This window comes from Garra rufa, chromosome 4 (genome assembly GCF_049309525.1).
Source record: "Garra rufa chromosome 4, GarRuf1.0, whole genome shotgun sequence".
NCBI lineage: Eukaryota > Metazoa > Chordata > Actinopteri > Cypriniformes > Cyprinidae > Garra > Garra rufa.
Window position 1 is genome coordinate 31,381,872 of NC_133364.1, and position 23,896 is coordinate 31,405,767.

At 38.6% G+C, this 23,896-nt stretch overlaps 2 protein-coding genes across 2 annotated transcripts; one reads left to right on the plus strand and one right to left on the minus strand.

Moving 5' to 3' along the window:
• Positions 1-510: 510 nt before the first annotated feature.
• LOC141332876 (uncharacterized) lies at positions 511-11,387 on the minus strand. The gene is made up of 4 exons (XM_073837837.1): positions 11,357-11,387; positions 10,696-10,805; positions 6,148-6,459; positions 511-2,207 (listed from the first exon to the last, which is right to left on the minus strand). Exons 2-4 carry the CDS (start codon positions 10,784-10,786, stop codon positions 691-693), a joined length of 1,920 nt encoding a protein of 639 aa, XP_073693938.1. The 5' UTR covers positions 10,787-10,805; positions 11,357-11,387; the 3' UTR covers positions 511-690.
• Positions 11,388-16,388: 5,001 nt separating this feature from the next.
• On the plus strand, positions 16,389-23,643 carry LOC141333868 (uncharacterized). The gene is made up of 4 exons (XM_073839024.1): positions 16,389-16,473; positions 22,232-22,680; positions 22,918-23,479; positions 23,642-23,643. Coding segments are annotated over exons 1-4 (1,098 nt in total).
• Positions 23,644-23,896: the final 253 nt, after the last annotated feature.

The window sequence follows — 23,896 nt, forward strand, 5'->3', positions numbered from 1 at the left end:
AGACTGGACCACAAGGGCACTTCAGCAAAGGGGCAGGGGCTCAAGCCCTAGCATTAGCCATATTCAAATGTTTAATAAAGCAATAAGCCCCAAGAAGCCGTGGTTTACAGTGAAGCAGAGTGCCTAAAACCCCCTTAGCTGTTAAAAATTCACTGTAAATGGTTATTCAATATATGTAGCAATGTTTAACCAAAAAAAAAAAAAAAAAAAAAAAAAAAAAAAAAACACACACAGAGCAAATAAAGTGTAATGATATTAATAAAAACATTATACCTCCGGCAAACAATGTTCCTCAGAATCGTGGTTTAAACCGACAAATGTGAACAAAGCTGTAGGTTTATAGTTTAAATTACAACAGCTTAGAATGCGGCTCAACCAATCAGAATCAAGGTCCAGAACTACCCGTTTTATAAAAGTGCATTCTCGCACTAAACATCAATCAAATATTACAGTGCAATGTTCATTATTTCAAATAATTTATTTCCAGTCTTCAATTTACATTGTGGCATTTCACACAAGGACAAACACTTTTTTAATATTTTGTTCTGATTTTCAGAGTTCATATTTGGCCCACATTCAGCTGTGCTGTCACCGTTAATCAAATAATTTTTATTTTATGGGTTATTATTGGGTGGGGGGTCCACAAGGTGGGAATCAAACTCAGGACAGCCGCAGAGAAAGCACACAGGGCTACTGGTGCCGACGTAGCCTTAATTTTACACAGATCCGTATTTTCTGGTGCCATTTTAAGTTGCTTAGCCATTTAAATCTCTTTCCACATGAAGAACACTGATAGCGTCTCACATCTGCATGACTTTTCAGGTGTATCTCTAAGTGCAATGGCAAAACAAATTTTTTATTACATTGATCACAATTAAATCGCCTTCCTCCAGAGTGAATTCGCATGTGATTTTTGAAATTGACCCTTTTTCTAAACCTCTTGTCACACTCAGAGCACTGCAGTTTCTTTCCAGAATGAATTTGCAAATGACGTTTCAGGTCTATCTGGCATGTAAAACACTTTTTACACCGAGGACACACGTAAGGCTTCTCTCTAGTGTGAAGTCGCATGTGACCCTTGAGGTTTCCCCTAAATCTAAAAGTCTTTCTACAGTGAGGACACGTGTAAGGTTTCTCTCCAGTGTGAGTTCTCATGTGATTCCTAAGATTTCCTTTTCCTGAGAAGCTCCTCTCACACAATTTGCATTTGTAAGGCCTTTCTCCAGTGTGAGTTCTCATGTGGCAATTAAGGGATTCTTTATATGCAAAGTTTATTCCACACTGCTGGCACGTGAAAGGTTTCTCTCCAGTGTGAATTCTCATGTGAGGCTTCAGGCTAGCTTTATGACTAAAACCCCTTCCACACTGCTGGCATATGAAAGGCTTCTCTCCAGTGTGCATTCTCATATGAGTCTTAACGTATCTATTGAATCGGAATGTCCTTTCACATTCCGGGCATTTGAAAGGCTTCTCTCCGGCATGAATTATTACATGCCTTTTAAGGCGTTTCCTGCTATAGAAAATCATTCCACATCGACGACAAGTAAAAGACCTCTTCTTTAAGTGAACTTTCAGGTGGGAAGTAAGGCGTGTTTTACTTGGAAAACTCTTTCCACACTGATCACATGTGAACGGCTTGTCTCCAGTGTGATTGGCCATATGATATCTTAAATTTAGTTCTGATTTTAAGCTTTTTGCACACAGTTTGCAGGTGAAAGGCTTCTCTCTGGAGTGAGTTTTCATGTGGCTTTTAAGGGCTGCTTTTTGAATGCAACTCTTTCCACACTGAGGGCATGTGTATGGTTTTACACCAGTGTGAATTTTCATGTGAGCGTTAAAGTTTCCTTTTTCCTTAAAATGTTTTCCACACTGTTGGCAGGTGAAAGGCTTCTCTTCATTATGAATTCTTTTGTGGACTTCGAGATCTTCAGGTTGAGTGAAACTCTTTCCACACTGAGGGCATGTGTATGGTTTCTCTCCATTGTGAATTCTCATGTGGACTTTAAGGTCTTCAGGTTGATTGAAACTCTTTACACACTGAAAGCAGGAAAAATAACTTGTCGTTCGTGTCTTTTGACCAATTTTTTGTGAGGAAGTCTTTTCAGTCTGTGAGGTTTTATAAGATTTTTCTTCTATAATGAAATCATGATCTGTCTCTTCAATTTCATGTAGTACTTCATTCTCCTCTTTCAGTGCCATCAGGTCTACTGTGGAAAGAGACAAATAAGAATTCATTAGTTTTAATTTTCTTTATCTGTTAATATTTAAGTTAATTCAATATAAACTAACATGAATGAAGTACAACTGTATTGCTCAAATATTAATACATGCTGTAAAGATGTTCGTTTATTGCATAATGCTAGCTAATACATGCTTGGTAACAAAAGTGTACCTATAAAATGCACACACATTTTAGGTTGCAGCTAAAGAACGTTTGACCTGCAATATTTCACGGATAAATTATTTTGAAAGGACAAAGGGCTTTGATGAAAGTACCAGTGTGATAGTATTTTAATAAAGTATCACCAGGGGGAAGTACCACAGTGTCATATCAGTGACAAAATAATCAGCATGGGAGCATCAACTCATCTGAAGCACATCTATCCAGAAGTCTAATGAAGTTAAGAAAAAAGGGGCAAGAAAGATCCTTCTCAGCCATCAGTGTCTCAACTATCTAAAAGCAAGACAAGAGTGGAAGGACACAGCTCAAAGGTCTGTCAAAATTTAAGCAGCTACCATTGAAAAGATTGCCAATAACAACTAACCATTTTTAGTGGTTTCAGACCTTGGATTTAAGAGCCTCATGTTCCTTATTGAACCTAGGTACTGCATTAAAAATGAGAAGTTCCACAGAAGAAAGATGCTAGATGAAACCTATTCCAGAGTTTTGAAAAATCAAAAGTGAAGTGAGAAAGAAGGCAGCCCCATTCATGGCATTCACAACTGACTGATGTTCTGGAGTTACAGAGTCCCCGATGAGACTAACTGGGCATTATGTTTCTGAGTACTGGTCAAGAAAGTACAACAGTTTTAGTGAAAAAAAAAACATAAGATTACGAGATTAAAGCCATTACATTTCAAGAATAAAGTTGAAATAAATTTATTCTTGTAATTTAGCGTTCTTCTCGGTTCACCGCATGGACAGGATTAAAGAATCGGGGAAGTCAAGGGGAGGCAGCGTGTGCTTAATGGTGAACAACAGCTGGTGCAACAGCGCAAACATCGTTCCTCTCACACGCTTCTGCACACCCAACCTGGAACTATTGACCATTAAATGTCGCCCTTTTTACCTTCCTCGGGAGTTTACATCGATCTTAATCAGCGCCGTTTATATTCCACCAAAAGCGGACACGGACACTGCCTTATGCGAGCTGCATGAGGCACTCTCACAGCACCAGACACAACATCGGGATGCTGCGCTTATAGTGGCTGGGGACTTTAACAGCACCAACCTCAAACGCGCTGCGCCAAACTTTTATCAACATGTTACCTGCCCCAGCAGGGCCGAAAGGACATTGGACCATTGCTACAGTACAACCAAAGATGGCTACAAGGCACAATCTCGCCCATCGTTTGGGAAATCTGACCAAGCCGCCATCTTCCTCAAGTAAAAATACAAACAAAGGCTCAAGCAGGAAGTTCCGGTTCAGAGAGAGGTCGCGCGCTGGACGGACCAATCGGTGGCCGTTCTACAGGACGCACTGGATGACGCAGACTGGGACATTTTCCGATGCATCTCAGATGACATCAACGTGTTTACAGAAGCGGTTGTGGGATTCATCGGGAAACTAACAGATGATAACGTACAAAAAACGACCATCAGAACGTTTCCCAATCAGAAACTGTGGGTGGATAAGACCATTCACGATGCTCTGAGATCACGCACCGCTGCCTATAATGCGGGACTTGCGTCGGGTGACATGAACTCGTACAAAGCTGCGTCATACAACGTTCGGAAAGCGGTAAAGGAGGCAAAGCAGCGCTACGGGAGGAAACTAGAGTCACGGCTCCAACAAAATGACTCTAGGAGCCTGTGTCAGGGACTAAGGACAATAACTGACTATAAAGCACCAACATCCGGTATGACGAATGCAGACGTGTCTCTGGCAGATGAGCTGAACACCTTTTATGCTCACGTCGAAGCTGTTAGCAATGCTAACAACGCTAGCGGCGCTAACGACTGGAGACAGGAAGACAATGCCAACACCAGAAACGCATTCATCATCTCCGAGCATGATGTGAGGAGAGCCTTCAGGAGAGTGAACTCCAGGAAAGCAGCAGGACCAGACGGCATCTCAGGTCAAGTACTCAGAGCCTGTCCAGACCAGCTAGAACCTGTGTTCACTGAAATATTCAACCTCTCCTTATCTCAGTCGGTAATTCCTACATGCTTTAAAGGGTCCACCATTGTTCCTGTCCCAAAGAAACCCCATCCTGCTTCCCTCAATGATTATCCCCCTTTAGCCCTGACCTCAGTAGTGATGAAGTGCTTTGAACGGCTGGTTAGAGACTTCATTTCTTCACTACCTGACACACTGGATCCACTGCAGTTAGCATATCGCCCAAACTGCTCTACGGATGATGCCATCTCTCACCTCCTCCAAACATCACTCACTCACCTGGACACCAGAAAGGGGAATTATGTTAAAATGCTCTTTGTCGATTTCAGCTCTACATTTAACACTATAATTCCATCCACACTCACCATGAAGCTGGAACACCTAGGACTCAGCCCATCCATGTGTCAGTGGATCTCCAACTTCCTAACTGGCAGACCACAGGCAGTAAATATGGGCAGACATTTCTCAGGGTCCCTCACCCTCAGCACTGGAGCCCCACAAGGTTGTGTTCTGAGCCCCCTGCTGTACTCACTTGTACACCTACGACTGCGTAGCCACTACCAACTCCACCACCACCATCAAGTTTGCTAATGACACCGTTGTGGTGGACCTGATCTCTAACAATGACAAGACAGCCTACATGGAGGAGATTAGGAATCTGGAGAGCTGGTGCTCAGAGGAATGAGAGACTTTAGACTGCCCTCTGAGGTGCTTAGGAACTTCTACTCCTGCACCATAGAGCGCATCCTGACGGGAAACATCACAACATGGTTCAGGTACAGCACCATGGAGGACAGACGAGCTCTACAGAGGGTGGAGCGCGATCAGCCGAACGCATCATCCACACCAAGCTGTGAAAGACCTCAGCCATCCCAACAATGAACTGTTCTCTCTGTTGCGGTCAGGAAAGCGATTCCGCTCCCTGAAGGTCAACACCGAGAGACTGAGGAGGAGCTTCTTCCCACAGGCTATACGGACTCTCAATCACAACACCACATAGGACTTCACACTTTGATAGGCTTCTCACAAACTATTTTACTACCCACCATAAGCCCATATGGCTCACTTGCACATTTTACACACCGCAGAACTGTGAACTTTGAACTGTGACATGCACATTACACACATAACTGGCACTTTTTGCACATTCTGCCCATTACAGAACTGTGTACTTCAACTGTGACTGTGATCTTGCACTTATTTTACATCTGCACATAGTCCTGCCCATAACTGCACATTCCTTTTTGTATATTTATTATATTCTATTGCTACTTTTTCTATTTTTTTGTTGTTATTGTTATTGTATTTTTACTTTAAAATTGTAACTGTAAATTAATCCATATTTCTCTATATTTCTAATTCGTAAAAATCTATTCTATGCTGGAAATTCCATCTCTAATTTTTATATGATAGGTTATCAGCAGTCGTATAAGCATTTCACTTCATATCATACTGTGTATGACTGTGTATGTGACAAATAAAATTTGAATTTGAAAAATAAAGTAAAAATGTTTTGAGAATAAAGTCAAAATTCTGATAATTCATAGCAATTACAAGATTAAACTTTTTATATTTTTAGAGTTTATTCTAGCTAGGACTGGGTAATATGGCAAAATATTGAAATCTCAATTTTTTTCAGAAGGTTTAAACGATTGTTTTTTTTTGGAATTTTTAACTAAACTTGAAACATGGTTCAAGTAGCTTTTTCCACACAGTTTACAGGTAAAAAGGCTTCTCATGTGGCTTTAGAGGGCTGCTTTTTGAGTGCAACTTTTTCCACACTGAGGGCATGTGTATGGTTTCTCACCAGTGTGAATTTTCATGTGAGCATTAAAGTTTCCTTTTTCCTTAAAACCTTTTCCACACAGTTTGCAGGTGAAAGGCTTCTCTCTATAATGAATTCCCATGTGAACTTTAAGGTCTTCAGGTTGATTGAAACTCTCTCCACACTGAAAGCAGGAAAAATAACTTGTAGTTTGAATCTTTTGAGCTCTTTTTCGTGAGTAAGTCTTTTTAGTCTGTGATCCATTAAAATATTTTTCTCCAGTAATGAAATCATGATCTTTCTCTTCAATTTCATGTAGTACTTCATTCTCCTCTTTCAGTGCCATCGGGTCTACTGTGGAAAGAGACAAATAAGAATTTATTAGTTTCAATTCTCTTTATCTGTTAACATTTTAGTTAATGCAATAGAAACTAACATGAATTACGTACAACTGTATTGCTCAAATATTAATACATGCTGTAAAAATGTATATTGCATAATGCTAGCTAATACATTCTTGTTAACAAAAGTGTACCTATGAAACTTACACACATTTTTAGGTTGCCGCTAAAATTATTTTGAGAGGACAAAGGGTGGAAGGACACAGATCCAAGGTCTATCAAATTTGAAGCAGCTATAATTGAAAAGACTGCCACTGACAACCAACCATTTTCAGTGGTTTCAAACCTTTGATTTAAGAGCCTCATGTTCCTTATGGAACCTAGGTACTGAATTACAAATAAGAAGTTCTACAGAAGAAAGATGCTAGATGAAACCTATTGCAGAGTTTTGACAAAAGTCAAATGTAAAGTGACGAAGGAGAAGGCCCCATTCATGGCATTCACAACTGACTGATGTTCTGGAGCTAGAGTCCCCGATGAGACTAACTGGGAATTTAATTTCTGAGTACTGGTCAATAAAAGTATATTCTAGCTGAGGCTGGGCGATATGGCAAACAATTTAAATCTTGATTGTTTTGACCGATTCTTGATTTTGTACGATTTTTAACTAATCAACTTCAAAATGTATTTACAACATGATTCAAGTAGCCTTTTCTTTATTAACCCTCTAGTTAAAGAAAATGTTTAATTTAAAACACTGTATTAAAATGAAAACACACTAGTGTAAACAGGCCTAAGACCGCAAGTGCACATGACGTGTTCTATTTGGGACAGGGCCTTTCTGTCATTTAGACTTAGATGTACGCCATTGCTTACTGTATGTTGAGCAAATGCAGACTACTGGTAGAACCTGTATAATGGGCATAAGGAATGAATCTTCTAACACTGAGTTCAGGACAATCGGTTTGTAGCTCTGCTTCAACGGAGTGGTGGAAGTATGACGTCTCTTTGTAGGCCGATAAGATTTTTACATAGGCTTTTGGATTATCGCAAAAAATAAACTGTGTTCAACCATAGATCATGAAACTTACACGTTTTGTCCACCAAGATAATCCTCACAAAATATTATAACTTGTATGAATTTTGAAACCTAAATAAAAACGGCAGAACTAAAAAGCTAAACTAAGGCTATAAACGGACTACATCAGTCGCTCGCCTTCAACGTCTCCACCACCATTCCATGTTACATTAACCTTTTCATATAAAACTGAAAAAAAAAATTAAACTAGAGCCAAAATAAAACTGAAATGAAACATTAATAAACAGTAGGAGTGAATAAATTAAATAATCATTACTAAAGCACATGTGAAAGCACATTTCGAAATAAGGTCCATTAAAAGTAAATGAATCCCTGATTAATATGAATATTTTAATTAAAAACAAGTCTACAGGTAGTAGTCAATAAAAATATAGTCCATGCAATTATTATAACAGCAGATTGAGCAAGTTTTTGATTATGGTAGGATAAACCTATTTTAGTGAATAAAGGTGGTTAAGGTGGTTACACAAAATGTTATTTTATCCTTTCTACTTGAAAATCCTCAATCTTTCTGCTTTTAAACAGCTTCATGTGGCCGTAAACATTTAACATTAAGGTGACTTAAGTACTATTTATCAGTAAAGTTTCACCACGACAATGTAAAGCTGGTAAATGTGGTGTAAATGAGTTTACCTTACGGTACAAACCCAGAGTCTCCGCTGGTTACACCAGTAATAAAACAGCATTTTCCATACTAAACTTGTGGCTTCATTTCAGGGCAAAGCAAAACATTGTCGAACAACAATATAAAAGACGGGGAACTAGTTTGGTTATTCTACAATTAGAAAATAATATAAATTGATAAACTGTTCTGCGTGATGACGTTAAATGTCTCTGACAGTGCCTGTAATCCCATTAAGCAACTTGTTAGCAACCGTCTTTTTTAACAGTTTAAAAAAAAATCACGAGTGGGGTGTAACTGGTGTGGTTTATGCCATACAATAAAACGTGAAAGTATCTTGAGCTTGTGTTAAAGGAGTCGTTCACTTTCAGAACAAAAATGTACAGATAATGTGCTCACCCACTTGTCATCCAAGATGTTCATGTCTTCCTTTAGTCATAAAGAAACAGTGTTTTTTGAGGAAAACATTTAAGTTTTTTTCTCTCCATATAATGGACTTCTATGGTGCCCCGAGTTTGAAATTCCAAAATGCAGCTTTAAAGGGATGGTTTGGAGTAGAATTGACTTCATTGCTATGCACTCCGAAGCCCATCTAAATACCCCATCCGAAGTTTTTTTTACATTAGTCAAACATTTATGGAGATATTAGAGTTTTTCGAATTGCTTGTTACAGGAGTGAATGGTACATGTGATGTATCTCGTAAATTGCACCACTAAACGTGCAAGTAATCTTACCAAACTTGTACAGTAGTGTAAATAGGTTATGTACTCACAAAACGCTGCATCGGAACATTTGTAAGTCCACCATGAGTGTTTTAAAAACACGTTTTAGCCGATCCCTATTAGTCTCAAAAACTACAAATGGCGACACGTCGACGTCACTTCCCTGGTTTGAAAAAAGCACGTAAAAGTCCTCCTACAAGTTGACATGCAGACAGATGTAGTAGGAGGACTTTTACGTGCTTTTTTCAAACCAGGGAAGTGACGTCGACTTGTAGTTTCTGAGACTAGTAGTTCTCGGGTAAAACGTGTTTTTAAAACACTCATGGTGGACTTACAAATGTTCTGATGCAGCGTTTTGTGAGTACATAACCTATTTACACTACTGTACAAGTTTGGTAAGATTACTTGCACGTTTAGTGGTGCAATTTACGAGATAGCCTACATCACATGTACCATTCACTCCTGTAACAAGCAATTCGAAAAACTCTAATATCTCCATAAATGTTTGACTAATGTAAAAAAAACTTCGGATGGGGTATTTACATGGGCTTCGGAGTGCATAGCAATGAAGTCAATTCTACTCCGAACCATCCCTTTAAAGGGCTCTAAACGACCCCAGCCGAGGAAAGAAGGGTCTTATCTAGCAAAACGATGGCTTATTATCTAAAAAAAATAAAATTTCTATACTTTTTAACCTCTAATGCTCGTTTTCTCTAGCTCGGCAAGATGAAAGTTTGAGATTAAAAAGTATGTTTTTAGAAAATAACTGATTGTTTCGCTAGATAAGACTCTTCTTCCTTGGCTGGGATCATTTAGAGCAGTGTTTCTCAACTCCAGTCCTCGGGACCCACTGCTCTGCACATTTTGTATGTTTCTGAGTCTGACACACTCAGTTCAGTTCATGAATCTTTCTACTAATGAGCTGATGATCAAAATCAGGTGCCTTAAATGAGGAAGACATACAAAATGTGCAGAGCAGTGGGTCCCGAGGACTGGAGTTGAGAAACACTGATTTAGAGCCCTTTAAAGCTGCATTTTGGAATTTCAAACTCGGGGCACCATAGAAGTCCACTATATGTAGAGAAACCCTGAAATGTTTTCCTCAAAAAACACCATTTCTTTACGACTGAAGAAAGAAAGACATGAACATCTTGGATGACAAGGGGGTGAGTACATTATCTGTGCATTTTTGTTCTGGAAGTGAACTACTCCTTTAAGGGATTTAACCAAAATCCCTTTAAAAAAAACATTGACTTTGGGAAGATGGAACCAGAAGTGCTAAAATGCTAACTTGCTTCTGGGTTTTTGCCTACAAAGTGACGCCATAATTCTCCCACTCTACAGTGTGATATCCCCATGAGAGGCAACCAAAATTTCTGACGTATCAGAAATTCATCCGACATATGATTGCTGATCAGGAGAGGTTTATCGCTTCTCGTTTCCCCCTACAAACTGCACGACAAACAACGCCCGACAAAGGTAAAATTCAGCATGATTCAAATAAAGGGTCACACGAGTCAGAATTCGGCTCAAAAAAAAAAAAAAAAAAAATTATAAAACACCTCAGGTGGAAGAAATATGCTTAAAAATAATTACTTAAATGAAGCTAGAACAAAGCTTTCAAAAAAGAAAAGAGAAAGCTGAAAAATTTGACTAGGTACCAAACCATCAGAATTTAAAACAATACACAGGCAAAATACATTTGCTGTTAAAGACAGTGATTTCATTTAGCTGTAAATAACTGTAATATACAACATTTTTGAGGAGATCAACATTTTAATAAAGACCAAATGATGTTTATTTACCTGTTTGTTCCTCAGTCTCTTGTTTCAAACTGAATACTTCTGCAATCCTGAAGTCTTCAGTCTCCTCTTTAATAACCGCCATCTTTATCATTGGAGTTTTTCTCTGGAGACTGTCATGTTTAAGATGAGAATAATTAACAGAAAGAAAAATTAATACAACTAACTGAAAAACTAAATTTCTGGGTTCATCTCAATCAGCTCCCTACATCACCATAGACTGTATATTACATTTAACAGATTACACATTAAACAAACCATTTGTAGTTGGTTATAAGTCATTATACATGTATGTGTTCTACTATCTAAACTGAGGAGTAATTGCTGTAATTTCTTTCTTACTTTGGAATGTAATGTTTGGAATTATTATTACTTTTCTAAAACAAGACAGCTTCGTCAAATGTGACAACTGTATTATTTGTCATTGTTCTTCATTTTTGTTTACAACACACCGTTTGCGATATTGGGAGCGAAATCAGACATAAGTTACACGATCATTTTCTTGTGTGTGGATGCGTTTTACTCACAAAAAGTTCCCTATTGTTAGATAAAGCTTACACTGTTATATTCGATAACATTTAAAGCAGTTTAAAGCTTCTGTAACAATAAGGTTGACTAAACAATTTGTATCGATTTAAACCCCTAAATGTTTGCAAACACAAACCTTTCTGCAGCACAACAGACACAGGAGCTTCTTCTTTTCTTGTAGAATTTGTGGCATCATCGGCGTATTATTGCCCTCCTCAGGTCATCTTTATACTCTGCTTGACATTTAAATTCTTAAGCACAGTACAGTCACGTGCAAAAAACTGATAAATACTTTCGTCGATTAATAAATCCACAGTCAAAAAACTTTGAAAAAAGTATTTTTGCATGTTGAAGGACACAATCCATTATCAAATGGTTTACAGTTTCTTCTTGTCCACATCTACATCTATGTTTTCCAATCCTTGCTAACCCAGAGTTCAACACACAGGGGTCCAGCCTTAGTCAAGTTACAAAACAGTCTTACCTTCCTAACCTAATAATAGTACAATTTCCTACTATTGGCTGAACAGAATAATGTCTGCCTTTGTGTCCTTCATTTCTTTTTGCCACAATGTTATTGTTCCTTGTTGGATAATACTTTTACACTTAACTTTCCCGTACATAACATATACTCCACTTCACTTCTATTTGCAGATTTTCTTGCCCTTTCATCTGCCTCTTCATTTCCCTGAACATCTATGTGGCACCCAAAGAAATCCCACTATATTCCCCATTTTAATAACTTGATTCAGTGTTACTAATTAGTAATTCTACTATTAAGTCTGATCTGGCTTCACTTGTCCTCCCCTATAATGCCATTAAAGTTGCGCTTGAGTCTGAGAAAATGACTCTTTTCCCCGGACCATTTTCCTTTACCCACTCCAAGGCCAATAAAATAGCCACCAGCTTTTCTACTTCTTGAGTTCATTTAACCATCTGTAAATATCTGAACATAATCTGACTAGTTTCTATTTAAATAAAGTATAAACCATAACATGGCTACCTTTATCTTTCTTTATTTTATCCCTATAGAAGTCTTCCTACTCTCTCTTTTATTGCATATGTGTGTATCTTTACAGAAGTAGCACGGACAGACGCTTCTGAAACGTGCGCGCCATAATAATTACTGACTAGAGTGGCCGCATCAGAGCCATAAGGCAACTTAATACTTGTTTAAGTATTAATGGCAAGGAAAGCCCCTTATGCTTGAGAGCAGCCATGTATGAAGGGTTTCTTGGAGGTTATAGTACATTGAAGAACTACCCTTCAGTAGAAATCGTGAACCGGGGGCACATAGACTGAACCACAAGGGCACTTCAGCAAAGGGGCAGGGGCTCAAGCTCTAGCATTAGCCATATTCAAATTTGACAACGTTTAATAAAGCATATAAGCCCCAAGAAGCCGTGGTTTACAGCGAAGCAGTGCTAAATTAGCACAAGGATATGTTTGGATAGGTCTTATTCTGTTTTTCAAAAAAAAATTATATGAGTGGGAAAAAATCTCTCCCTTCTACCATGCTCTCTCTGTTCTCTGCTGTGGCTCCTCCTGGCAACAGGTTTTGTTTGATTTTTTAAACAAAAAAATCATGTGATCTCCATTCCAATGGACAGGGTCTGAAGGGGTTAAAAATTTACCTCCCATAAATTTTGCATCCTGAAATAAGGTTCACGTCTTTTCATAGCTAATTTGTCAGTGTGTCTTTAGTAAATCCTGACAGACGTTCACTTAAAGAGGGTGCAAGATGTTATTTTATCTGGCTGTTGATCCTTAATCGAGTCATTTTTGTACAGTAGCCTCGTAGTTCCACAGGATCTTGTGGAAATGCATCAAACTACACTGAAAAAAATGGCTTTGAGAAAAAGCTCCTGACCCCTGGTATAAATGATTTCTGCACAGTTTTGTCTTTAAAGGGTAGAATGTCACAATCTTCCACTGGTAGTTTATATGCATTTCACCGATAAAAATCTCTGAATTTCTCTGACATCTGTTTTACTTATTAATATATTTTTGTATGTATATTTTTACTCACTTTTTTGACACTGAACTTTTATTTTGGTCTGGAGACATGATGTCATAAGGCTGCACCGCTATCGTTGTCATTCGGCTGAAAAAAGGTTTGTGTTCTACAGCATGCAAGGTGTTTAAAATAATACAAACCGTTATGTCAGTCGTATCGGTTTTACATGCGGTGTGAAATTATGTGTTATTATTGAATGTAACATTATTTTACTTAACCTATATGAACGGCATTGTTTCTGAGTGAAGCGCATCCTCACAGGAGTAAGACAAAAGATGCGTCTCATTTTGCTCCCTACTTGGCTCCGTGTATCATGAATCAGTTTGTATTAAAACTAATTCGGGCACTGGCATGTAGTAATGGGAGAAACGTTGTTACAGTTTAACTAATGTCCGTGTTCAGCTGTGATTATTATGCAGATCAGCCGCATTTTTTTTTTTAATTTGACAACAAAGCTGCACACAGATTCATCTAATACCGTTGTATTGTATTATTGGCTGTATAACAGACTGAAACTTGAATAAGGGTTACGAAATTAGCCAATTTATGTAACTTATATATGCATTTAAAATACAAATGAGTAACTGTATTTCATTAGGTGGTACAATTATAGTAGGCTAACATCCAAAAAGATTTTACCATAGTGATTACTTTAAATTTTTAATGTAATTTACTTAATTAAACAGTAATGTAAATAGCAGTTAGCGATTCTGCTACAGTTTAGCTCTTGCAGAATATGCCTTTTTTTTTTGAACAAAATTAAAGGGATCATCAAAATTCCATGTTATTTTTTGATTTAGTACTGTCCTGAATAAGCGATTTCACATACCAAATGATTACGTATACTCCAAAATAACTGATTTTGAAAAATTTTGCCATTCGGAAATTTACATAGCCTTACATTTTAACTGTCTGGAGCCATGACTGTATTTATGTTTTGTGATAGTTGTTTAAGGCGAGACACTGCAGATGAATAGGGTAAAAAAATAATAATAATAATAATAAAAAACAACTAATAGTTAATAGACTTTACTATCACTCAGGTGATTGATTACATTGATAACTGCAAACATTTTTTGTATTACAAATTTTCTAAAATGTTACATTTAAATATGCAAAGGAGGCATTATTTAATGAAATATGCGCTAATGTGCATACATTTCTAGCACAGAAATTGAAACCCTGGATGAAGTCAGTTTCAAAATTTTTTTTTATTTTTTTTGACATAATAGAGTCAAAAGTTTTTACACAGGGAATTTTCGGTATCTCATTTCGTCACTAAATAATTTAGAAAAAAACTGACAGGAAACATTTTTTTTTTTTTTTACAATTTTTTTTACAATTTTTTGAGGAATAAAATGTATAAAATCAAGCAAATTATATATAAACAAATCCCTTTGTAAAGAACTTCAGGATATAGACAGGAATAACAATGTAAAGTTTGGTGTATATAAGTGCTACTGAAGTGGAGATTTATGGCTCAGTATAAGAAAAAACTCATTTTGAGAAAACGGTCTTTAAAAATGTGTATTTTAATTGAAACCTATTGACACAAATAGATAAAGTGCTATAAAAGAAACACTTAACAGTGTCTTTTGGATGATTTCTTTCCACTAAAAAACTCTATGAAAAACCAAAAAGCCCAGAATCTCAAATTTGACAGGTGCATGAAAAAAACAATGTTTTTGCCTGCAGTGTCTCCCCTTAAGAGTCCCTAGTTTGTCCTGAGGAGTTCAACTGTCCATTGTTCTTCAGAAATATCCTCTGGTTCTTGCGCATTGTCAGGTTTTTATAGCTTATGCATATTTGGCACCTTTCCGACAATGAATGTATGATTTTTAGATTCATCTTTTTGAGATCCAGGACAAATGAGGGGCCCAAACACAACCATTACAAAACGTGAAAACATTCACTGATGTTCAAGAAGGAAAAACCCTGGCTCTTAAAGGAGAAGTTCAAATCCAGAACAAAAATTTACAGATAATTTACTCACCCCCTTGTCATCCAAGATGTTCATGTTTTTCTTTCTTCAGTCATAAAGAAATTATGTTTTTTGAGGAAAACATTTCAGGGTTTCTCTACATATAGTGGACTTCTATGGTGCCCCCAAGTTTGAACTTCCAAAATGCAGTTTAAATGCAGCTTCAAGTGGCTCTAAACAATCCCAGCCGAGGAAGAATGGTCTTTTGCTTCGTCCTCGTCTGGAATTGTTTAAAGCCACTTGAAGCTGCATTTAAACTGTATTTTGGAAGTGCAAACACGTGAGGCAGCATTTAAGTCCATTATATGGAGAGAAATCCTGAAATGTTTTCCTCAAAAAACATTATTTCTTTACGACTGAAGAAAGAAAGACATGAACATCTTAGATGACAAGGGGGTGAGTACGTAATCTGTAGATTTTTGTTCTGAAAGTTAACTTCTTTATTACATCGTGTTTCCTTCTTGAGCATCAGTGATTTTTTTTTTTACATGATTGTCTTTATACAAGCAATTGATGCTGTTAAAAAATAATATAGAGAGGAATATAATACCAAAATTATCACGAAAAAGTTTTATTGCAATAGACATTGCACAGGTTTTTTTTTAATTTACAAATATGTGAAATTGTTCTCATTTAAAGTAGAAGAACTAAACATGGACATCAGTTCAACTGTAACACCGGAACTTTCTTAAACTTCATTTCTGAAATTCATTGACTCGATTTTCCAAAGTGATTTGCAAAACATTGCATATTGACACCAACTACTGCTCATAATTGTGTAAATTCAACTTGTACAATGTTTATAACAAACTGCAAATGTTTTAATGAAAGTGTAATCTTATGAGTTTATCGACCACCCATTAAATACAACTCAGTGAATTAAATTTGAAGTGTCTGTATAACTTGTCTTCTTTTAATAATTTGATGTGCTAGTTTTTTGGAAGCGCTTGGCTAATTAGATCATTTAAAAATATTAACTATCACTATTACTGAACCCCCTGACCAGTGCACTGGCTGCTGAACTAGGGAGCTGATTGAGAGGCATCCAAAGATTTCGTTTGGATCTATTTTTCTTTTTTGTTAAGCAATGTCATTTTAAACGTGACAGTGTTCAGACACGCAGAAAAACTGGTGAAGCAACTGGGATCCATGTGACGTGCTATTATAAAGATGGCGTTTATTAAAGAGGAAAGTGACGACATGAGGATTGAAGAGGACTTCAGCGTTAAACAAGAAGATGCTGAAGAACAAACAGGTTGGTTTCTATTCTTAAAAGTGAACTCTTTCATTTGTTCCTTTATGGAAATGTTTCACTTTTCAGAAATAAATGCTATTTTTGAAAAATATTTGAGCTGCCTAATTTTGGTTTTGTTTGACATAGATCAGGTTGGCTCATGTGTGTGGACATGTTGAGATCACATGACCAACCAGATCGTAATGCTGCATTCAAGTGCACCTGCGAAGATTGTACTTCTAAATTTGTGACTTTGAAAAATAAAAAGTAGCCCCTATAAAAGGAAAAAAAATTTAACTGTTGATAATTAATTATGATAATCATTCATTTCTATCACTCATCAATCATTAGTTTCTATGCAACAGTCTATCTAAAACAGTGCTGGGTTGACAATATAGTTTAATAGCTGGTAAAAACATTTTTTGACTGTACATTTTCTCAGTTCATTCACTGTTAGCAAGTGCTTTTGTGCATTTGTGCTTGTGTACATTTTTCTTATTTTGCCTAAAATCATATTTTTTCATTTAGTACTGAGGCTACAGAAGATAGTTATATGTTTCCCAGAAGACAAAATCTGATCTTCACCTGCTCTTCAAAATCGAAATTCAAAAGTTTTCAACCCCCATCTCTTAATGCAAGGTTTCTTACTTCTGAAGCATCGGGGAGCCATTGAACCTTCTGTAATAGTTGCATATGAGTCCCTCAGTTGTCCTCAGTGTAAAAAGATGGATCTCAAAATCATACAGTCATTGTTGGAAAGGGTTCAAATACACAAAAATGCAGGACAACCAAATAATTTGTGGGACCTAAAGGATTTTTCGAACAGGAGGCAGTTTAACTGTTCAGGACAAACAAGGGATTATTGTATTCAGGTCAGTACTAAATAAACAATAATGTGTATTTTGTATGATCCCTTTCATTTTGGTAAAATAATTAACATTTTGCATATTCAGGGGGATGTCAACTTTTGATTATAGAATAGACTTTCTGTGGGCCCCACCCCCATAAGCTAAAATCCACTATCATCTCAACCTTTTAGGTTAAAAATTGCACATCCTTTGCAGAAACAACACAAAACCAAAGATTTGTACCAAAAACTAATAATATTCCTAATAACATTAAAATTATATGTAATTTTTAAAATAAGTTGTGAATGAGGATTATATATTCACAATTATATCACAATTACTTGTTTTTTATGTATTGACATCTATTGTATATTAAAAGGGTTATACACCCAAAAATGAAAATGTTCTTATAATTTACTCACCTTGCTATCCCAAATGTAAATGACTTGCTTTCTTCAGATAAACACACAGAAGTTTTTTTTTTTTTTTTTTTTTTAATTATCCAGCTCCGTCAGTCTATATAACACAAAATATTCACTCCACAATGTTAACTTATACAACCCCAGTGAATGAATCATTGTCTTCTGAAGTGGAATGATAGGTGGGTGGGAAAAACAATAATGTTTTAAACTTTCTTAACTATAAAACCTTGCTTATATCCAGCTGTCATACAGTTCACGATTGACGTAAATCAACACATTGTGAAGTGTAATGATGTAAAGTGCATTGCATGAATGTTTGCATGAGATGCTTGCTTTGCTTCCATAACATACTTAGTACTACACAACATGAACATATCACTGTTGACAGAAGCAATAGTTTATAGTTTAAAAAGTTTTAAATATTAGAATCATTTAGGTTTAAAAGACATTGGTTTTCCACTGGGGTTGTATAGGTTACTGTTGCAGTTTCTTTGTCTGTGTGTGTGTGTGTGTGTGTGTGTGTGTGTGTGTGTGTGTGTGTGTTTTGTAACAGCAACTTTAGGGCCAGATTTACTAAACAGGGCAAATCAGTGTAAGAGCGCAATTCCATAAAAGTGCAGATGGGAGGGGAAAATTCTCTGTGTGATTTACTGACAATGTGCACATTAAAGAACACAGATACAGCCAGAAAATTTCCATAATGATTAGAGCAATTCTGCCCTCCAAAGGCAAAGTGCAGTAACTACACATTTGGTCAAAATTGAGTTAAGGCTTAAAATGGACTTTGTGACAACAGTTCTGTCTTGTGGCAAAATCTCCTGGTTCAATTTTGTCCCGTTTCAGAGAAACGAGAGCGTCAACATGTTTAACTAGCTGTTGTAAAAACTTTAAAGGCATTTTTCTCAGTTTCAGTGTTCACGTAGTTACTGCAATTTACCAAGAGCAGCACAAATTACCACCTACAAATTTACCAAGACATGCTGGTGCACCTTTACCAGGCGCCCTGGAGGCTGGTGAAGGGCAGGAACAGTGGACACAATAAAGGCCTCCAGGGCGAATCAGGGAGCAGGGGGAGCCATGGCAAATCAGGGAGTTCAGGGGGCCATGGCGGAGCAGACAGTTCAGGAGGCCATGGTGGATCAGGGAGCTCTGGAAGCCATGGCGAAGCAGACAGTTAGGGAAACCATGGCAGATCAGGGAGCTCGGGAAGCCATGACAGAGCAGACAGTTCAGGAGGCCATGGTGGATCAGGAAGCTTGGGTAGCCATAGCAGGGCAGACAGTTCAATAGGCCATGGTGGATCAGGGAGCTTGGGTAGCCATAGCAGGGCAGACAGTTCAATAGGCCATGGTGGATCAGGGAGCTTGGGTAGCCATAGCAGGGCAGACAGTTCAATAGGCCATGGTGGATCAGGGAGCTTGGGTAGCCATAGCAGGGCAGACAGTTCAATAGGCCATGGTGGATCAGGGAGCTCGGGTAACCATAGCAGGGCACACAGTTCAGGAGGCCATGGCGGGTCAGGGAGTTCAAGAGGCCATGGCGGGATAGACAGTCCTAGGAGCCATGGCAGATCAGGGAGCTCGGGAAGCCATGGCAGGAAAGGAAGCTCGGGTATGTGCCCCACCCCCCAAAAAAAAAAAAAAATTTCTTGGGGGGAATTAGGGCACTACAGGCCTGGAAGACTTCAGGAGGAGTGGGCTCTGGAGTGCGCTCAGGAGGGGCAGGCTCTGGAGGGTGCTGTAGAGGCACGGACACTGAAGGGCGCTCTGGAGGCGTGGACACTGGAGGGCTGAACAGGACCAGCGGAGACTCAAGAGGGCTGGATGGGACCAGTGGAGATGAAGGAGAATCGGGAGGGCTGGACGGGACCAGTGGAGATGAAGAAAACTCAGGAGGGCTGGACGGGACCAGCGGCGATGAAGAAGACTCAGGAGGGCTGGACGGGACCAGTTGAGATGAATAAGACTCAGGAGGGCTGGACGGGACCACCGGATATGAAGAAGACTCAGGAGGGCTGGACGGGACCAGCGGAGATGAAGGAGACTCAGGAGGGCTCGGGGAACAAGGAGCGACACATTGGAGCAGCAGGTGGAGGATGCTGGCTTGTGGTGAGCTGGAGCGTTCACATGCTCTCGGATGGGAGGAGGATTGGAACCCTCCACATCGACATAGAACTTAGAATTACTTAAATCATGAACATAATTAATAAAATCCGCTAGGGGTTTGCGGCAATTGTCAGGAGTCAATAAACAAAACAAACTATCATCATTCATCCCATCCAAAAGCATGCGTTAATCATCTAATCGCTCCAGCTCACCAGGTTTAAAACGCTCAAAAATTCCTCCACGTACTGCTCCAATGGCCTTTCCTCTTGCTGGATGTTTAAAAGGAAATCCTCAGCCCAGTTCATTTTGATGGTTCAGTCTTCTGTCACGGGTTGTTGGTAGTAGGGAGAATGCAGGAGACAAACTTCAAACGCAGATATATTTTAATAATAAAGAATGCAGGAGTACAACCACATGGAAATAACACAACACTAGACATTTAAGACTGAAAGAAAAGGAAGAGACAAGCAGGAACTTAAATACACAGGATAATTAAACTCAGGTGCAGGGAATAATGAATTAACTTAACAAGGAAAAGCAAACCGGAACTAAACAAAATAAGGAAAAACAGGAACATGGATGTGACAGTTAGTATATCTGGCCCATAGTTGTTAGTATTTATATATTTATACGTACATTATATGGTCCTGGGGCCTGACGTATGCAATTTTCCACACACATATCAGGATTTATAAAAATAAACTAAGCGTAAATATGTGTGCACCATAGGACACTCTAGACCAGGAGTTCTCAACTCTGGCCCTCGAGGTCCACTTTCCTGCAGAGTTTAGCTCCAACCCTAATCAAACACACCTGAACAAGCTAATCAAGCTCTTCATCATTACTAGGAAGTTACAGGCAGGTGAGTTTGATCAAGGTTGGAGGTAAACTCTGCAGGAAAGTGGACCTCGAGGGCCAGAGTTGAGAACCTCTGCTATAGACCAAGCATGGGAAAACTCGGTCCTGGAAGGCCGGTGTCCCTCCAGAGTTTAGATCCAGCCTAAATCAATCACACTTGAACACACAAATCAATGCCTTTAGGATTACTAGAAGGCTACAGGCAGGTGAGTTTTATCAGGGTTGGAGCTAAACTCTGCAGGGACACAGGCCCTCCAGGACTAGTCTCGCGTAGCCAGACCTTCAGACTGACGGCTGAAGGTCTGGAATTCATGGCAGCTTTAATTGGCCAAGGCCCGCCCTTAAGGCCGTTTGACCGACATGTCAAACAACCAATCACAGTTCGTTTCGTTCAGCGTCACGTTTCGGGGTGTAGAAATGCCCCCACAACAACAGACTGTCATGCAACAAGTCAGTCATTGAAATAACCAGCATTGAAAGTTAACGAAGACGAGGGAGAGCAAGCAGTAAGTCAGTAATTTGTTTGCGAACGTCGCAAATGTGTTTAACAACAACGGCGTCTGCATAAGCACCTTTTAGCAAAACGCGAGTAAATCAGTCTGCGCTTTGTTTCCCGGCGGACCTAAAATAAACGCGACACTCGCGTGTTCCGGATATCCGATCAAATTCAACTAATCAGATCACGACTTCGACATTCCTGAAGTGTTTCCAGTTAAGTGTACCATATGCATCAGATGTTTAGCCAACGTTCCGTGGGCGTGACGTCTGAGGCTGAGACTACTCCAGGACCAATAATAACAAAGCAAACAGAATTATTTTAAAGACATCTACATTTCATTTAAATATGAACTCTCATTAATAAAGTTAAGCACTGAATTTTCATGAAATCATTATCTAGAAATTACAACATTTTTATATGAATTTAAACAGAAATATTTGTAGTGGATGTGCTACTTTTGAACAGTTATCCTGTGGTATGTTGTGTTTTAAAGGGTGTTTTAAATCTGCTTTTCCCTAGGGCATCCAAGATGTAGGTGACTTTGTTTCTGCAGTAGAACACAAAGATTTTTAACTCAAACCGTTGCAGTCTGTCAGTCATATGGCAGTCAATGGTTACCAAATCTTCAAGAGTAAATAAAACACACACAGACAAATTAAACCCTGCGGCTCATGACGATACATTGAGGAAACAAAGTCACCTTCATCTCGGATGCCCTGGAGGTAAGCAGATAAACTTCAAATTTTCATTTTTGGGTGAACAATCCCTTTACTCTCAGCTTTAAATAGCAAAACATTTTTGCGCAAATAATGATCATTGATGTAAACTTGAATTTGCCTGATTGTCTTTGGAACATAGATGGTCGAACATACCCTTGGTTAAGCTGTGTTTGATAAGGGGTTTGATAACTGCCAGCTTGAAAGTTCTGTGATTAGAGGAAACACCTCTTTGAGTAGCACATTTCAGTAGGTGTTGACGTTTTGATGCTTCAGTGCTAGTTATGTTGGTTTTGATGTCTGTTGTGTTTGTTTCTTTTTCCCACTTTAGATCTTATCATATTGAAAGAAGAAAGTCCTGAATCCAATGAAATGGAAGAGAAAGATCAGAATGAGAAGCATCATGATATCACAATTGGAAAAAAATCCACACAGACTGGAAAGACTTCCTCACGAAAAAGAGCTCAAAAGACAGATTCTAACTGTTATTTTACTTGCCCACAGTGTGAAAAGAGTTTCAATCAAAAACAAAACCTTGAAGTCCACATGAGAGTTCACACTGGAGAGAAACCTTTCAGCTGCCAACAGTGCGGAAAGTGTTTCACTCAAAAAGGAAACCTTAAAAGTCACTTGAGAATTCACACCGGAGAGAAGCCTTACACCTGCAAACTGTGTGGAAAGAGCTTCACGGCAGAACCAAACCTTAAGTATCACATGAACATTCACAATGGAGTGAAGCCGTTCACTTGTGATCAGTGTGGAAAGAGTTTCACACGTAAAGTAACCCTTAATTATCACATGAGAAGTCACTCAGGAGAGAATGGTTTAATATGTCATGATTGTGGAAAGAATTTCAGTCATAAGGTAAGCCTCAAGACTCACATGAGACTTCACACTGGAGAGAAGCCTTACACATGCCCTGAGTGTGGGATGAATTTCACATATAAAGCATCCCTCGATTCCCACATGGGAAGTCACAGTGGAGAGAGTCCATATGCTTGCAAAGTGTGTGGGAAGCGCTTCTCGCTAAAAGGAAATCTCAAGACTCACATGAGAATTCACACTGGAGAGAAGCCGTTCATATGTGTTCAGTGTGGAAAATGTTTCACACGTAAAGGAACCCTTAAGTACCACTTGAGGATTCACTCAAGACAGGACTGTTTTATATGTCATGAATGCGGAAAGAGTTTCCCAGACATTGAACACCTAAACAGGCATGTAATAATTCACTCCGGAGAGAAGCCTTTTAAATGCCAGCAGTGTGGAAAGGGATTCCAATTCAATAAAAACCTTAAGACTCACATGAGAATTCACACCAGAGAAAAGCCTTTCAAATGCCTTCACTGTGGAAAGACTTTCAGTTATAAAGTAAGCCTTAAGACTCACATGAGACTTCACACTGGAGAGAAGCCTTACACATGCCCTCAGTGCGGAAAGAGCTTCACATATACAGCAACGCTTAATGCCCACATAAGAAGTCACACTGGAGAGAGGCCGTTCATATGTGGTCAGTGTGGAAAGAGTTTCACACGTAAAGGAAACCTTAATTACCACTTGAGGATTCACTCAAGAGAGAACTGTTTTAAATGTTATCAGTGCGGAATGAGTTTTGCAGACAGGAATCACCTTAAGATTCATGTAATAACCCACACCGGAGAGAAGCCCTTCATGTGCCATCACTGTGGAAAGAATTGCACAAACAAAGCAAATCTTGAAGTTCACATAAGAGTTCACACTGGAGAGAGGCCTTTCACCTGCCCTGAGTGTGGGAAAAGTTTTACTCTTAAAGGAAATCTTAAGACTCACATAAGAGTTCACACAGGAGAGAAGCCTTTCATGTGCCTTCAGTGTGAAGAGAGCTTTACATATCAAAGAGACCTGAAACGTCATTTGCAAACTCATTCTGAAAAGAAATTGCAGTGTTCCGAGTGTGGAAAGGGATTTAGAAAAAGTAGCAATTTCAAAAATCACCTGCACATTCACTCTGGTGGAAGGC

Coding starts and splice junctions, on each gene's coding strand:
- LOC141332876 (XM_073837837.1), bottom strand. CDS start 10,786: ATGATAAAGATGGCGGTTATTAAAGAGGAGACTGAAGACTTCAGGATT. Junction 6,460..10,695: donor AGAGACTGAGGAACAAACAG/GTAAATAAACAT, acceptor CTCTTTCCACAG/TAGACCCGATGGCACTGAAA. Junction 2,208..6,147: donor TCACATGAAAATTCACACTG/GTGAGAAACCAT, acceptor CTCTTTCCACAG/TAGACCTGATGGCACTGAAA.
- LOC141333868 (XM_073839024.1), top strand. CDS start 16,389: ATGGCGTTTATTAAAGAGGAAAGTGACGACATGAGGATTGAAGAGGAC. Junction 16,474..22,231: donor AGATGCTGAAGAACAAACAG/GTTGGTTTCTAT, acceptor TTCCCACTTTAG/ATCTTATCATATTGAAAGAA. Junction 22,681..22,917: donor GAAAGAGTTTCACACGTAAA/GTAACCCTTAAT, acceptor GTGTGTGGGAAG/CGCTTCTCGCTAAAAGGAAA.